The sequence below is a fragment of the Anabas testudineus genome, chromosome 1 (genome assembly GCF_900324465.2).
Source record: "Anabas testudineus chromosome 1, fAnaTes1.2, whole genome shotgun sequence".
NCBI classification, from domain to species: Eukaryota; Metazoa; Chordata; class Actinopteri; order Anabantiformes; family Anabantidae; genus Anabas; species Anabas testudineus.
In genome coordinates, this window is record NC_046610.1 from 23,082,937 (window position 1) to 23,100,166 (window position 17,230).

General features: G+C 43.7%; 1 protein-coding gene across 1 annotated transcript in view; it reads right to left on the bottom strand.

The window, feature by feature from the left end:
* Positions 1-3,939: 3,939 nt before the first annotated feature.
* maml3 (mastermind-like transcriptional coactivator 3) overlaps positions 3,940-17,230 on the bottom strand; it is a 127,867-nt gene continuing 114,576 nt past the window's right edge. The window contains exons 4-6 of the mRNA XM_026358768.1: positions 9,105-9,338; positions 7,442-7,520; positions 3,940-5,933 (exon numbers count right to left, since the gene is read on the bottom strand). Of these exons, the coding sequence (XP_026214553.1) occupies positions 4,819-5,933; positions 7,442-7,520; positions 9,105-9,338 (1,428 nt within the window). The 3' untranslated portion in view covers positions 3,940-4,818. The remainder of the gene's footprint in view (positions 5,934-7,441; positions 7,521-9,104; positions 9,339-17,230) is intronic.

Here is a 17,230-nt window from a genome sequence, read left to right on the forward strand (position 1 = left end):
ATAATTAAATTAGTAGAAAAAGCTGCAAAAATCTCTCATCAGTGTCACTTTTATACTGCAAATATTACATTTCACTATTTAACTAGCTGCACCAGGAGTGGCAGTAGTGGTGAAACAGCTCCAGATAGATTGGAAAAAAAATGTAGCTACATATTGTAGCTTATTGTTTCCTGTTAACTTGCATTATGTAGTACACAGTATAGAAGCATAATATTTGGAACATGGCTACACTTACACAAGCCTGCTAAACATCAATGTTAACTTTATCACGTTAATATACAGAAACTAGCTGTAGCCTCCCAAAATGTAATATTGGTTATTATTTATATTTTTTCCTGCTGGAAGAAATTCCTCGAAACTCTGGCAATAAGTGATAGGCATTTGCTATTATTTTTGACATTTTATACAATGCATGATTAATTGAAAGGAGCAGCAGATTTAGTGATAAAGAAAATTGTTTCTTACAGCCCTGCAGCTATTCTAGTCTGATTGGATTTGTGTAGGAAACCAGTGGGTTTCAATCTGCCAGGCTGCCGGAACTATCAACAGTTGTTCTGCTTTTTCATACCAGTAATAAACACCTCAACGCCACACTCTCTGGAATTGTTAAGGCGCCTGCTTGGGGGTCGGACTGTGGCAAACATTTCCAACTGCAGGCTTTCTCCTCCACCCCCATCACTCCCCATCTTCCTCCTGTCCTGTCCTTCATTCTCCCTCTTCCTCTCGTTTTTCTCTGTCCTAGGTGGTGTCGCTGCTGAACATGAGTAATGATGTTGTCATCTCTGTAAGTCTCCATTTATCAATGTCAGATGGGAGAGCAGGAGTGGGGCGGATATGCGTGCGCGTGAGTGTTGTGATGGTGGGTGGTGGGGGTACAGAGTAGAGGAGAAACAAGGCAACCAGGGAGACGGGAGAGGAAAGATGTAGGAATATGAGGAGAGGTGGAGGAAGATGGCCATGACGAAGAGGACACATGAAGAAAAAAGGGCCGTGGTGGACAGAGCACGGGGAGGTGCGAGTTTGAAAGAGGTGGTTTGTAAAAAGATGAACAACAACAAAAAGGCTCCGGCCCTGCGTGGGGTCTGTGTGTCTGTCTGTCTGCTGACACCAACAGGGAGCCCATGATTCATCGTCACTATTACTGCCAGACAGAATTAAGGCTCTGCTCTTGAGCATATGCAAGTCTAATTATGCAAATCAGCCCGGTTAGACAAAACATTACTCCAGCAGTTAGTCCGTCTGGATTTAGGGGCCAAATGAATGTGTGAGCATTTGTCTCCGTCAGTCTTATGACCCTGAGACGAAAAGAAGTACTGCTTGTAACCAACTGACACGTAGCTCCCCATTTGTTTAATTTGAATTTTTATTAATAGCTCATTTTATCTCTAATAGAAATAGCACATTTATATCTTTCTAGTTCATTTTCAAATGCATGAACTGCTCACGACATTAAATGAACTGGAGGAAATCATTCTTTATTGTGTAAATAAATATTGATACGAATGTGAATTAAATAATAAAAAAACAAACAAACAAAAAAACCTTACAAGTAGGCTACCATGAGTTAGCTAGGTTTGTGCTATCAAGCTAGCTAAGTTGTTTACTATATATTTGCAATTTATATAATTTTTTTATTATTATTTATTTATTTATTTTAATGTTTCCAGTTGAATTTTTGACTTGTGTTAACTTTTTATCACCTTTTGACCCAAGTTGTAACAAATTAGTCAGTGGAAAGAAGCCTTCATTTAATATGATCAGCGAGAACATTCTCTCTTTATTGTATCTTTTTGAAAAACAAACCAAAAAATGTCTTTTGTAATTCTCTTTTGTTAACATTTCAGAATTCTGTACAGGATAAAAAGAAATAAGCACTGCTTAAGAACAGAGTCAAATCTCAAACTAGAAAAAACAAATGAAAAAAAAAAATAAATCCAAAAAAGAGGAGGTTTACAATACAAATTAGTAGTAAGACATTGTCTGAAGTGCAATGGCATAGCTCAGATGGGTTAAAAGTGAAACCAAAAAACTTCAAAATAAAAATACTTCTCTATTTTTCCAACAGTAAATTCTTTACAGAGTAGAGACTGTATTATCTGATGTATTTAAACCTGTAAAAACATATTTACAAATAGCCATTATCTTTAATATACTTTTTCTCATAATCACATATATGTGAGCACCAGTAAAAAAAAAAACAAAAAACAGAAAAAACAAATAAAATAAAACAAAGAACATCAACAACAACAATTTTTGTTAAAATGTTGTCTACAGACTTGGTCCCGGTACATAATATTTGGAGGAAGCTTCCTTTTCTCTTCCTGAAGGGATTTCAAACTATACCATGAACACTCACTTTGAAGGAAGGCAAAAAGGTCACGAGGACCGTGATCTTAACACTGAACCCAGACGTGTTTCTCTACCTTCCTGCCTCCAGTTTGGAGTGGTAAACCACGGGTGTTTGCTGCCTCCACTTCACTGGTCCAACACTCAGAATTTACATATGAGCCTGCCTGCACTGTTGTTTCATATTGGAAGCATGAGCAGTAGAGCGCTCCACTGTTATTTCCTGCACAAGGCTCAAATTATCTCCCACTGATAAAACTGGGGAACGTTACAACCCTAAACATCGGCCTACCCTTGACCTTCACACTCCGCACAGTGAAATGGAGGACTTCTATACCCCAAACATGGGGAAAACCAAAGTACAAGACCTCCTTGATGGGTGCTACCAACTGCAGCAACGCTTACAGGACGATGGGTGCCGTGGTTAAAGTTCGTATTTAAAGGGTTGGATTATACAACACCAACAACCATGAGAACAAATGCGTTGATGGCAAGGAGTTAGTTTACAGAGAAGAAGGCTTTTTTGGTTTGTTGATTACAGCATCATCCTCCAAATGTTCAATCTGATGAGCTAAATACAAAGTAATGCACGTAGAAACACGCTTTCATTCATCTTTTAACCAAGATTACAAAACAGTTACAGAAGTAAGGTGTTTTTTTGTTTTTTGTTTTTCCAACGACTACTGTTTTAAAACCTATTCGACACATATTTATTACTCAAACATCAAGGTAAAAGAGTGGACAGCTTGTCGATGATGAATGAAATCTGTGGAATAAACTCTGCAGTTTACTCAGAGAATGGGAGACACTGCTTTCAGTGGAAGCACTGATAGTTTTAATGCTAACTGGCGCTAACTGTCGTCACCCCTGAAGCCCTAACAGCTGACGGTCCTGTAATTTCTGCAAAACAAAGTCAAGGCTCCGCAGTAGTTACTCCTCCTAATTAAGCGCCGGAAAGGGGACGACTTCTATTTCTTCACAGTAGTGTTACAGTATAGCACAGTTACGTTCTAGTTTGGAGCGAGGGCGTTTTAGAGATGCGGCACAAGAGAAGCCACGATGTAAAGCGGGGCTATGGTGATTGACAACCAGCTGTGTCACAATGGAAGGAAAGGCTCTGCTGCTGCAACGAGAGGACAAACAGATTTTCAAAAGACAACACAAACTAAAAGAAAAGCTAATTTAAACCTTTTTTTTCCTTTTAATTGACAAAGACACAACCAGCATCATTGTTAGAGAGAAACACAGCAACAAACAAAACGATGTGGGTGGGCTTTCAATGAGCTTTTTTTTTTGTCCTTAAAAAGAAGAAGTCACTTGTGGTGCTTGAATACATTCACTGCCCAGCGATCGTTTTGCCTTGTGCCAGCCCGATGTGTGTGATGTGGTTCGTGTCACACAGGCAGAAGGTTTAATGTAATATTAGCTCTGTTAGCTGCCTCTCACACATCCGCTCATCCTCCCGGACTGATGCTTGTTTGTCTGTTTGATGGTTTGTACATATGTGTGTGTAAGCTTTTGAGTCCAGGTGCCTGCTTTAGCTGCCTATTCTCCCCCCCCCCCTCCGCCCCATTTCTTTGCTTTTCACTCTCTTTGTCTTCCTCTCCATGCATACCCGTCATCCACAGCCACGCACACAGGAAATGAAACCCCCCGAAAAAAAGATAAATTAAAAAAATGGCACCAAGGTCGGTTGCCTAGCAAAAGCACTAGAGGGCAGAGTGCGCTTGTGTGGCACAATAAAGGAACAGCATTTGCTCTGTTGTGATGTTCACAATTTAAACAGAGAAAGTGTAGAGAGCGAGGGACGATTCTGGGAGAGAGGGGGAGGAGGATGTGAGAGCGAGAGATCAAGTGAGGAGAACAGAGTGAGAGCGGGAGAGCGTGGGGGAGACAGATTTCTGTGGTGTGTGTGTGTGTATGGGGTGCACAAATCTAAGAGAGGAAATGGGAGTGTTGAGAGTGCTTTCTACTCCCCTCAGCTCCTCACATGGTTGAGAGATCTGAAGCACTGAGCTGGGTGGCACAAACACAAATAAATTGCCGTCTTGAGAACAAGTCTTCCTTCCCCTTCATCAGTCTGCGGTGTTCAATCAGCCTCTGCTGAAGCTCGGGCTCAAAGCGCTGCTGTGTAAATGGGGCTCACTTTCAAACACTGGAACATGAGAAAAATTCAATCCATGGAGGAAAAAAGGAAACTAATGAAACACACCTCTTAATCTCTATACTGGTTTTTCATTAATATGTACGAGACTTAATGATCGCTCTCCTCATCTCTCTCTCTCTCTCACACACACACACACACACAAAACATAATACGAGAACTCATTTATGACCTTACTCATGTTTCACCAAACAAAAACATGCCAGTCCACATTAGTCCTTTTAGTTTGTCTTTCTCAGGTGTTAACATTTGTCCTGCCTTAATGTTTAGTTCATCCAGTAAAAACTCAGCTCCAGTTTCTCTGTTGGCTATTGGCTTGTGAAAAACTCCTCCATCCAACCATCGCTTGAGTCCAGCTCCGCCCCTGAGCCATCGCCCAATCCAAAGGCTCCGCCACCTGAGGGCCCGCCCCCATATCCATAGGATGACATGTCTTGATTGGCTGTCCTTTGGTAGCCCTGTGGCTGACCTCCAACCCCGACACCTCCTGGTCCGTAAGGTCCACCTCCTCCTCCCCCTGGCCCTATTCCTGGGCCCCCGGGTCCCAGCCCAAAGCCCCCCATTCCAGTCATCCCCTGGCCCATCACCCCCTGGTTCATCCCTTGGTTCATGACCATGGGCCGGGGCTGGTTGGTCCTGGGCTGACTGCCCATGTGAGGCCCCATCATAGGGCCACCCATACCTGCGGCTGGGTTGCCCACCCTAGGGTCTATCCCCTGGCCCATCCCCTGGCCCATCCCCTGTCCCGGGCCCTGAAAGTGTTGCTTGGCAATGCGCTGGGGTTGACCCGGCTGCATTCCGTAACCCTGGGCCGAACTGAACCCCACCATGTCTCCTCCCCCTGCCCCTGTAGTCCTTCCAACCCCTACCCCCATGGCCTGCAGACTCTGTCCTTGCTGCTGTGGCCAGCTGCCCGCTGGCATTCCTCCACCGCTTCCTCCTGCCCCCAGCATGCTTTGCAGTCTTTGTACCTGGGCTTTGGCATTGGGAGGGCCTTTGAGGGGTTGCTGGGTCATGGAGTTCATTAACATCCCTTGTGTCGCATAGCCTCCAGCTCCACCACCTCCGGGACCTGCAGGGATACCTGCTACCCCAGGACCTGCACCTGCCTGCCGGGGTGGCCCTGCAGCAGGGTTGTGCTGTGGTGGAAGACCCATGGAAGCTTGGACGCTTTGGCTCTGGTGCTGCTGCTGGTGGATCATTTGGCTCATGGAGGGGTTGAGCCCGTACAAGGATCCCTGGTTAGACCCCTGGTTGCCATAAGGTAGGCCCATGTCAGTTTGGGGTCCCACAGAGCCCCCCTGGCCCTGGACAGAACTCATCTGGACCATCTGCGGCTGGTTCTGCTGCTGTTGTTGTAGGAGACGGGCAGCACGAATATTCTGGAGAGTCTGGTTCCTGGATGCCAAATCCTGAGGAGGACCTAGGAGAGAGGAATCAGAGGAGTTAAGCCCAGAGAACAGGGACAATGTTGTTAGGAAAGAATTAGACACATATGGAAAGAGACTTCACAAGGGAGGTGGACGTCTGCAAAAGAGCAGTGGAGCCTGTACACTAGATCCACTTAAATTACGAAATGGCACATAAGACCAATCTAATAAGTTACTGCTGAGGGAAAGATTTATGTTCCGTGACAACCCGTTTACTCTGGAAATGCATTTCTCCAAATTCAGCTCCAATCCCACCACAGTAATAGAAAACTAAACACACTCAAAGGCTCTAACTACTTCCCCACTTTTTCCTATTAGAGGCACGGTAGTGGCAGAGCTGAGGAGGTCTGCTAGCGTGGAAATGCCTCTAAATCCTCTAATAAACCCACTTCTGACATCATTCCACTAATCCCTCACCTCACAGGTTGGACTGGAAGTGTAACAGAGGAGTGAGAACGAAGAGGATCACACACTCTAGTCTGGTTAGGAAGTAGGGAGTGCTGATAGTTGCAGGTAACATGCAGGTTTTTTCCTTGCATGACTTTACATAGAGTATATATAAGAAAAAGCAATGACTATAAACTCTATATGCTTTGATTACAGGTGATACTAGTACAGCCGCTGCTTTTAAATCACAGATACACTCCAGGATATCTGAACCTAACGAGTACATTTCTAGGCCAAGGTGTCATGCTGAAGCCCTGCCTTTCTCTCCCCATTATCTGCTAGACTTGCAGACTGACAGACTATAAATGGCTTTCGACTTGACTCTTGTCCATCCTCTTTGTATTTTCTTCATCTCTCCGTCATCCTCTCAACCACTCGTCTCTCCCTTTCTGTCTTTCTTCCCAGCCTCTCCTTCTACCTACAGGACCATCTACCTACTTTCCCTTGCTGCCCTCCCTCTTCCACTTCCTTCCTCTCATCCATCTCTTTGACTTCAGCGGAACTCTGGGGGATCCAGGACAGACAAGTTGCCGTGGTAACAGGCAGAACAGGATTTTTTTTTATGGAGAGAGACAGAGAGGGGAGAACGACAGAAAGAGGCTGAAGAGCATCTCAGTGCCAACTGATGTATCTGACAGAGATGGAGAGAGAGGACGAGGTTTGGTTTCAGGGTGATGTTCAGTCTGCACTGCTGTTTGCATACACGTTTGTATGTGTTTGTGTGTTTATCAGCCTGTTAATATGGCAGAGTGAACTGTAAAATCTGTTACATGTCTTGGCACTTTCCCATATATACCATGCTTGTTGCAGGCCAAGTACGCATGTGTGACTTAAGCCTTCTTCCCATAACAATCTGGATATGCTGCAAAGAACTAGACACTGATTATAAAATATCCATTTGCTAATGTAATCATCAATAAACTGCTAAATATTGTAGGTCAGATCTTGACTTGTTTAAGAGAAAATCTATTATGGTGCTGTCATTCTTGTGTTCTTGCATACATTGTTAACATTGTGCACAGATGAAATAGAAGCATGGGTTTGTGTGTCTCACCTTGATACTGATTGACTTGGGGGTATGGATTCCTCTGGCCCTGGCCCATCTGTCTGGGGATATGCTGCTGCTGTTGGAGCTACAGAAAAACATGTACACAAATTGTTAAGAGTGTAGCTCCCTTTTTAAAATATAATTCATGAATTCAGAATTTGGTGTCATCATAGGCTAAAGAGATGAACACACCTGGCTGTAAAACAGTTACTAGTTTAATTCCAGTCAAGTGGAGAAAAAGATTAAAGTGCAGAGAAAGTTTTGAAAGAGTTCAGTTTTTAGCAAGTTTTTGAAAATTGAGAGAGAGGAAGATCATGCATCAGTTCTGGATACCAGAACCACCAATTATCATTGGTGCACTAACAGAGAAATGAATTAGTTCTCATTTTGATCAGTTATCTGAGTCATTTTTAATATGAATGCAACAATGCAGCTTCATAATCAGACAAAGCATAAATTGAATGTTCTTTTAGATTTTGAAACTATTTCAAGATGCCACTTTAAACTGGGGATTGTACAATGGGGAACTGCTAATAGTTTACACACACACACACACACACACACACACACACACACACACACACACACACACACATACATTCTTCATCTAAGTCAACAGTATTGACAAATACAATGTTCCTAAAATAATAACACAAAAAATTCTGAACCCTTAAGGAGACATAAGTTAAGAAAGTTTGGAGGTGTGGACAAGCGCTACTTCTATTGACAAAAACCACTCTTTGATTAGCACAAGAAGAATACGCTTATGTGAGCCATGCTTCGCCAAAAGGAGCTTTCAACCATCAAGCATAGTTGATTTACATAAAGCTGGAAGGGGTTACAAAGTGATGTCAAAGACCTGAGATAAAGAAGCAACCCCAAGTGACAGCTAAAGATTTGAAGGCATCATTGGAACTATATAAATATATATATATATATATATATATATATAGACAGGTGTTTTTGTATAGTGGCAGTGAGATGTTTTGGTATGGCAGGATTAGTGTACAGTATTTGCATGATGATCTGCTCCTTCAGACCTTTTAAGTTGTTTGATTTGACTTCATCATTCACAGGCAGTATAAAAAGAAGCTAGTGCATGTGTGTGTCTGGACAGGAGGAGGTGCTGCTCATTTACATAGAAATATGATAACCAGTTAACAAAATACACTAAACCCCAGCGGGATGTAGTTCCTTTCAGACACCTGCATTGGTGAATCTGTGTATGTTTTTGCAGATCCAATTAAAACCATCATAGTGGGTGGTTACTTCAAAGTTCACAACTCTTTAACACTCGATTCCCTCACAGAGAGGGAAATAAAAAGAAAACACCACATTATCACAGCAGGCAGCATGTGGCATAAACACACACATAACATGTACACACACACACACACACACACAATGCAGAGATGAAAAGGAAGTAGTGAAGAGGGGGCTGGTTGAGGGTAATTATACATGTGACCAGACAGTAATGAAGAGGAGAGGATGAGCTGCTCTTGTTAGAGCTGCAGACTCACACAGATCTACAGGTATGAACAAACAATACACACACACACACACACACACACACACACACACAATATAATTTAATGCCTGACAGATAAATCACACAAAGCTTTGTGCTTCTGAATCCCCACATAGACACACTGATGTGCAAAATCCTCACCTGCTCAGCCAGTAGTTGCTGCTGCTGCTGTTGTCTCTGTTCTCTGAAGAGCTGCTGCTTCTGCTGCTCCATCGCCATCATCTGTTTCATCATGGCTGCCTGCTGCTGGTTCCCCACGTAACCTGGAGGTGGACCGGACCCCTGATTGGGGCCCACTCCGGAGGCCACGCCCCCAGCAGGGTGAGGAGGAGGGATGGAGCCGGGTGGTCGTGACATTCCCACCACACCTTGTTCCTGCAAATAGAGGAGGGGACACTCAATCAGATAAACTGCTAAGTTGATGACTTATAAATCAAGCATGTTAGATAGTCAGTTAGATGACAGGATTGATACCACTCTCTCGTATGTCTGTTAACTCTAACACTATGGGCAAACCAATCTATGGTGAGTTTAGCTTAGCATAAACATTGAAAACAGAGCTAACCTAGCTCTGTCCAAATGTAAAAAATATGCTTCCAAGCACCTCTAAAGCTGACTAATTAACACATTATATCTTCCTGGTATCTACAACGTCCAGGACTCGCTGCTGTAATCCCAGCTAAGAAACTGCAGCACGACAAGTGCAAATTGTCATTTTTACACTTTTTTTGTTTGTATGGATTAAAAAAAAAAACAACACTGTCACAAAGACAATGTGCTAATTAGTCAGCTTTAGAGGTGCTTGTTAGTAGATTTTGTGATCTGCAAACAGAGCCGGGCTAGCTGTTTTCATCTGTTTCTAAACTAAACTTACCAGCTGCTAGTTGTCTCCTGTGCCATTGATCAGTCATCTGACTGTTGGCAAAAAAGTGATTTCCACAGTGTCAAACTATGGATCTGAATTTATTTGAATTTGAAAGTAAAAATACATTTAAAAAATGCTTAATTGTGTTTTCAGCATTAAACCAAGCTATTACAAGCTAAACAAAAGCTATTGCCTCAACCTTTATTTAATGATTCAGGCCAGTAAAGACTGTTTGCACGAATGCCTCACGATGACATCAACTACAGAAGGAACACAAATCCAGCACACTCCCAGTGCTGTAAGCATCTACAGTCTGTTTTAGGTATAATGCCACACTTGAATATTATATTGTACAATAATAGCTCACAAAGAATCAGTCCAGGTGTCTATGAATGGGACTGAAAAGCAACATAAAGAAAGAACTGCCTAAAGATTCAGCATGTTAGGCCACCCTGAGTCCTCCCAATGGGGCACTGGTTGATTCTCGCTGCATACATTATCTCCTCATTAGCATATAAAGAGCACTTCCTCTTTCACTCAACCATATGCTAATCTCTAATTGGATGAAATGGCCTGCTCTGGCCAATGGGTGGGGAGCGTTTAGGAAACTATTAAACGTGAGGCAGCTGAACGAGAGTGGACATCGTTTAAGCCCGCCGGCAGTAAGGGGGGGGGGGAGCCTGAGAGGAGAGAAACGAACAATCCAGGCCAGTAAAGACTGTTTGCACGTATAAAAATCCAACAACATGCAGCCACACACAGACGAACAGACAGTGTACGACAAATAGCATTTATCTGCAGGGCAAAAGTGAAACAGCAATAGCAGGATTACAGTAGCGAATCTTAGTGCTGGCTGGAGTCTGTAACACACCACTATACTCAATATGTTTTGAAAGAGCCAAAGCCTCATAATCTGTGTTGAGGCTCACTCTTCTTAGAAAGGAGTCAGGTGGAGATAAACCACATATATTAGAGTGCAAAAACACCCTGTGGAGCAAACAGAATCGGCTGCTTAAGACTGGCTCACCAGACAGCCAGACTGATCAATGTTCAGAGCTACGTGTCTCATCTCCGGTTGGCATGTTCCTGCTGGATGGCAGAGGAGAAGTCAGACGATGCAAGCGAGGCGTAGTGTCAGGACATGACCAACGGGTGGCAGTGGTGATCTTTAACCGTGTGTGTGTGTGTGTACATGTATGTGTGTATCTCACTGGCCTCCTCTCAGCAGATGGCTCAATCATGACGGTTCTGATCTACGATCTCTGCCTCTCCCCCCCACTCACCCTACCTCTTTTCTTCCCTTCTCTCTAAACACCCCACCATCAAACTCCTTTCTCCACTCGTTCCCTCTCTCCCTCTCTCTCTCTCTCTGTGTATGTAGACAAGGGGCCCTGAGTCATGTCCGCACAGTGGCCAGAGAACGAAGGAACTGAAGAAAGGTACATTACAAAGGAAAGAGGAAGGGAAATGTCTCGGAGAAGTAAAGATTTTGGTGGAGACGGTGTGTGTGTGCACAAAAGCAATGACAGAACAGTACAGTACGAACACGGTGCTGTTACATAAAGACGTGCCAAAAAGAAACAAATGAATTAACAGTAGTCTCTGTGTTTTTTCAGTGTTGATACTTTTGCAGAAGCATTGGTAAAACACAATCAACTGAACATCAATAGAAACCAGGTATCCTCTTTAGAACGAGACAGCTAATTAAATTAACTGACAGGTGTAGAAAAGAGCATGTTTGAGGAACGGAGGAAGACACAAGAGCAAACTGAACAGAAGAGGAAGAAAAAAGGAGGAGCAGGTCTTTATTTGGGAGAAACAACAAGAGGAAGCAAGGAGGTGACGAGCCAAAAGGGGAGGAGTAAAAGGTGGGAAAGAGGGGAGGAGAGGAGAGCAGGTACCCTGGCAACAGTTTCTGTGGCGAAGGAACAGATGGCGCTCAGAGGAGCAGCTACGGCCGCCACGCCTGGTCACCGTCCGCAATGCCGGGCAGAACTGAATGAGCCACAGACATACAGTATGCACACAAAGACGCTCGATTACCACACAGCTCTACTATTTTCTTCAACCTCTTCTTTCTCTATTCATCAGTCCATCTTCCATTCTCTCTGTCCTCACTCATGACTCTAGTTAAATAATGTAACAAAGAGCATATGCAGCCTTTCTGCTTTCTCTTTTTCTCTCTCGATTTCAACTCTCTCTGCCTCGGTTTCTCGGCCGGTCCCCTGATCCTTCAAACTGGCACTATGTCGAGTCAGTCCTCAAAGCATGTGCGGCTCAACTAGAACGGGTGAGTGGCTAATGAGACTCAGTGGTTGGCTACTAACTACTGCAAAAAAAGAAAAAGAAAAGGGGGTTTTAAATTGCAACAGCTTCTGTCAGTTACCACTGAGTTTGTGGCAGGAAAGATATGAAAGGGGAGCAGAGGATGAAGTGAAAGGAGAGGTGACTATATCACAGGTTGTTCCGGAGGATGTGGATGTGTGTGTGTGTGTGTGTGTGGAGGCTGTCAGCTTTATTGGGTTAGGAGGCATGGAGGGCCCAGGTTATTACATTACATGTGAAGCGAGCGGAAATGTGTGTGTGTGGGTCTGAGAGAGATAGAGAGAGTGAGAGATTGTCCATTTAATTCCTTTGTCTCATTAAGCAGAAATGTGTGTTCACTGAATTAACTGTATATGTGTGTATGGGTTTAGGCTCTGCACACCCTGGTACGATGAAGTCACCTGCTCCCATGGTGACCGCACAGCAGTGAGATTAAAGGACTCGCTGCCATGAAATAACACGCGCACACGTCAAAATGCAACAAACCCACATTTGAAAACACAAACACGGAGTACTACAGCACCACGCCATGCCTTACAGTTCCTGCACGAAGGCATTAAGTGAAACACAAGTGGTGCCTGGCAGCAGAGCGCTGGGTGCCTGTGTGCTCTCCAGAGCTACTCACATCTGTCACCCTCTTGTGTAAGAGAAGGGAGGGAGTGTGAAGAGGGGAGAGGAGCAGGAGCAGTGAAAGAAAGGAAACACAGTGAGGGAGGGAGCGACGGATGAGGAGATGCTTCAGACTACGGCTGCAAGTCTAAGAAAGTGAACAGGAAGTGCATCTGCCCACGTTTCTTTCTTTTTGATTTTGCATTTAAATCAGCAAAGAGCAGTGGGTAGTTACCAGAGCTAATGCACAGTGTGGTAAAACCATGTCTCTTGTTAGTGTGGTCAGCTTGAAGGTCACCTGTTTGATCTCATTCACAGTCTGAGCCCTTCAGTGTCTGAATGACCTTGGGTTTCACACAGGTTGATCTTGCACTCTGACCCCACTGGTAGTGTCTGAGATGTGCTGAAATAGTGTTGCCAGCACTTACAGTGTAGCAGAGAAAAACATGGGTGCATAGGTACTGACAATATGGTTACACTACGCTTGCTTATTTGGATGTTTTAGCTTCACGGTACAGAAAGATGTATCAAAGTTTGATGCAAGAAGGCCATTTTCACATTCATGAGCTGAAAGAGGAAAATCTATCATTAGGTTTTATTATCCATAATGACTCATTTTAAAGCAAATCTATTATGTTGTCTGGGTTCGTTTTTCTTGAACATAGGAGGAAGGGACAGTGGCTGCAGATGTAGACATATGTTTCCAATTGGTTTCTGTTTAATGTGGTCGATGTGAAGCTGAAGAACATGTAAGTACTGATAAGAAAACAAAACAAAAGCATAACAACAACAACAAACAAGCCTGTAGTAGTGGAGGTTAAAACACAAGTATTATGCAGCCCCTGCTGACTGATCCACATGCACATACAAACACACGTATGCACACTAACCCCGAGCAGATGGTGGAGCCAGACCTCACAGTATTGAACTATCCCCACAGTGACAAAGGTAAAGAAGACATCACTTTGACACACACACACTAACTAGGATAGGTGGATGTATGGAGCCAGTGGTTGGATTCTTTTCAAGTTTTTCATGTGTAAGACCCATACACCCACCTCTTTTAACCCCACCCCCTCAAACATACACACACTTACACAGTTTCTCCCTGAAGAGAGTTATATTTAAACTGCTGGAGAAGAGTCTTGCTCCCCACAGAGGTCTATTTAATCTGTAACATCTCTGCTCTAAACCCTAACTGGCCTATTTTGAAATCTTCTCCAACTGCACACACAGACGCACATATATAATTTAAGGGGCAAAGTCAAAGTGAAATACACACAACCTCTCACTGCAAAGTTCCAGACTCAAAACAACAGACTGAGTTAACAGGTTTGCTCTGGATCATCCTTTAACCATAACCGGACCAACATGTCACCACGCTGAATGTCACTGCTGTGACATGCATGACGGCATGCAGGAGAGGACCAATTTCAGTAAATGAATCCCCACAGCATGAATGATGTTTGGGAGCACTGTGCTTAGCCAAGAGATTTCCCCGCACACGCGGGATGTCACCCACCGACAGCACAGAGTCTGGAATGTCAGTTCACGCTCGTTTGCAGTCATGTAGCATGAAATTCTTTAAATGACTTTGAAACTTTATTGATTTCTGTTTATTTTTATAGTTAGAGAAAAGATTTTATGTACTTAATGCTGATGGCACACGTCAAGGCCAGTGCTAACTGTGTGTTGACTGCTCTTCAATAACACTACTTCGTGCAGGCAGGACTGTTCACATGCACATTAATATCACAGAATCTGTCTCGAGTGTAATTCACTGTTCTATTAATAGGACATTATACATTGTGGCTGCCTTGACTGACAGGTTTCTCACACTACACACACAGTTGTGTTTGTTTCTACGTGTCAACCTTGCTAAAGTTCCACCCAGGCTCAACTTCTTACATTATAGATATTACTACAGACTGAGGTAGGAGAGTGTAAAACATCCCCCAAGGAAAGTTACAGTGTATTTCACAAACTCTATGCTCGTGCTTTTAGCTCTAGTGCACAGTGCTTCTCCCAGCTTCCCATATAACAGAACTCTAACCTATTCACCTCTGCCACTCACCACCTACACCAACAACGACCCACAGGATGTTGCTGTGTGTGAAAGCACACTTTTGGATGGCCCATCTAAGAGCTGTGCTTCAAAGGACTTTTGGTTTCACGTCTTGGTCTACATCAAACTCACTGACTCTGACTGAGTCTTCACAACATACCTACTTCTGATATCCTGTATTAGAAGGTTTGGTACGTGTCTGTATATATGTACACGTGTTTGCTGTTTGAATGATTTCTCTGACATTTATAATAGTATTATTGATTAATGTCTAAACTTCTATTTCCACTCTGCCATTGATTTGTATCAATGTCATTTAACAGAACATTTATTAGACTCTAGTGATGCTGACTTTTCTAATACAAATATTTGTTAATAAAGGTGGTTGCCTCTTTAAATCAAAACTGTAACACAGTCATGTTACTTTTCTCCCTTGTCACACTGTTCTCATGGTCAGATCACATGGCTTACTGGGGTGACTTGCTGCAACTTCTCAAGCCTGCAGGTTCCTCTGACCAACGAACCACATTAAAGATAGACTGGCACCAATTTAAGGTGGTGGCAAATCCACCACAGATCTCAGACATCTTTAACAATAGAAAGAGCACAGACTGGAAACCGAGCTAAAACGCTTTTCGACCGGTCAGTAAGAACAAGAGTTCCAAGCAGTAGACAATATGTCAGTCTTTATGACACACACTTGATAATTTTCTCTGTTGACTGAGCGAGACTTGCACTGACCTGGCTCATCTAGATCAATCAGATCACATTCACAATTAGCTGAACAGTGGTTAAGTGTGTGCTGGCCTTCAACCATCCACATCCAACATCAGGTCATATCTTCAAACCACCTTTAAAGGTGTCAGATCACACAGTGCCTCACAGTTTGTTGCTAACCCCTGTCCACCACAACATTGAAACCACCTGGTGGTGATAATGTGGCTGATTGATGAACACGTCAGTAAGCAAATGCTAAAATGCAAACACTCTAAAATAAGATGGTGAACACAGTCAACATTATGCCTCCATATCATCAGCATGTCAGCACTGTCACTGTGAACATGTTAGCAAACCACTGCTGTGTCTCAGTAAGGCTTCACAGAGCTGCTACCGCAGCTGTAGACACTAAGTCTTGTTCCAAAGATGTCTTGTGTTACTTTGCATGTAGCCTTTTAAGGCAGCTGTTGGTGAAAAGGCTGGAATGATTTACTATAGTATAGCTGCTGGAACGCTGCTGGAGAGTGTGCACGAATTAACTACTGTTAATTCATTTTGTCAATCAACCGCCTGTTTCAGCACAAACGTTAACTGCTATTTGTTTATATCTTGTTAAGGAGATTACACGCTATTCTTAAGAGTTGCACACAAGTTCCCTCTTATGAGTAAATGGCCACAGACAGCAGAATATGTGGAGCAGCGAGAGAACAGAAGACAGGAGTGAATCATGTTCATGACAACAAGCCAGGAGGAGGAAGAGGAGGAGGGCGGTGTGCGAGTGGAGCGCAGGGATGAGATCATTGGTGGCCGGGGAGTGATTGTGGCGAGCAGACGAGTGTACCACCCTGAGAGGGACCAGGTGCTACAGTAAATCACCCTGGAAACGGTCGCCATGGAGACCTTAAAGACACACGTGCGAGAGAGGGAGAGGCTGTGTCTGTGAGTGTGTGATGTAGATGTGTGTGTATTTTAATAGTGGAGAATTGTGTGTGAGTGTATAAGAGAGAGAGAGAGAGAGAGGGCGATGTGTTTCTGTGTAATCTAATCATGGTGGCTGAGAATGGTACGTGTGAGTGACAGCCACAGCCACAGCAGGTGGACTGCTCTTTCTCTTCTTCTCCTGTCCTCTCTACAGCAGAACTCTCCTGCACTTTCACAGCCCCTAACGCTGTATTACTAGTGTGCAGACGTGCACATACAAATGACGGTAATATACAAAGCTTGTGGCTATGCAAGTGGCAATGAACAGAGGGAGTGAGGTGAGTGTTTGCCTGTGTGTGTGTGTGAGTGATGATCACATGCAGGCTCTTCCCAGAGAGAATTCCCAACTAGAGGCTTTGAATTATTCACATCTGCGATCAGTGCTATTACACGGCTGTTAACGGACGCAAAGAGAAGTTTCACACATCCATCCATCCTCCCATCTCTGTTTACCGCCCGCCCTCCCTCTCGTTATGACAGTAAACTGCCTTTTTATCCATCCAACCATCCTCCGCCTCCTCTTCAATTTCCTCCTTCACTGTCTCACCACGAGCTCCGTGTTCTAGTCTTTCTTTTCGCTCTCATTCAAACCATCCTTCCTTCTCTTGCTCATTCATTCACTTTCCCTCTTCGTCCGTTCTCTCATTCATCTCCTCTTCTCCACTTTTTTCTATTATCTGTCTTAAGACTCCACACCATGCTGCA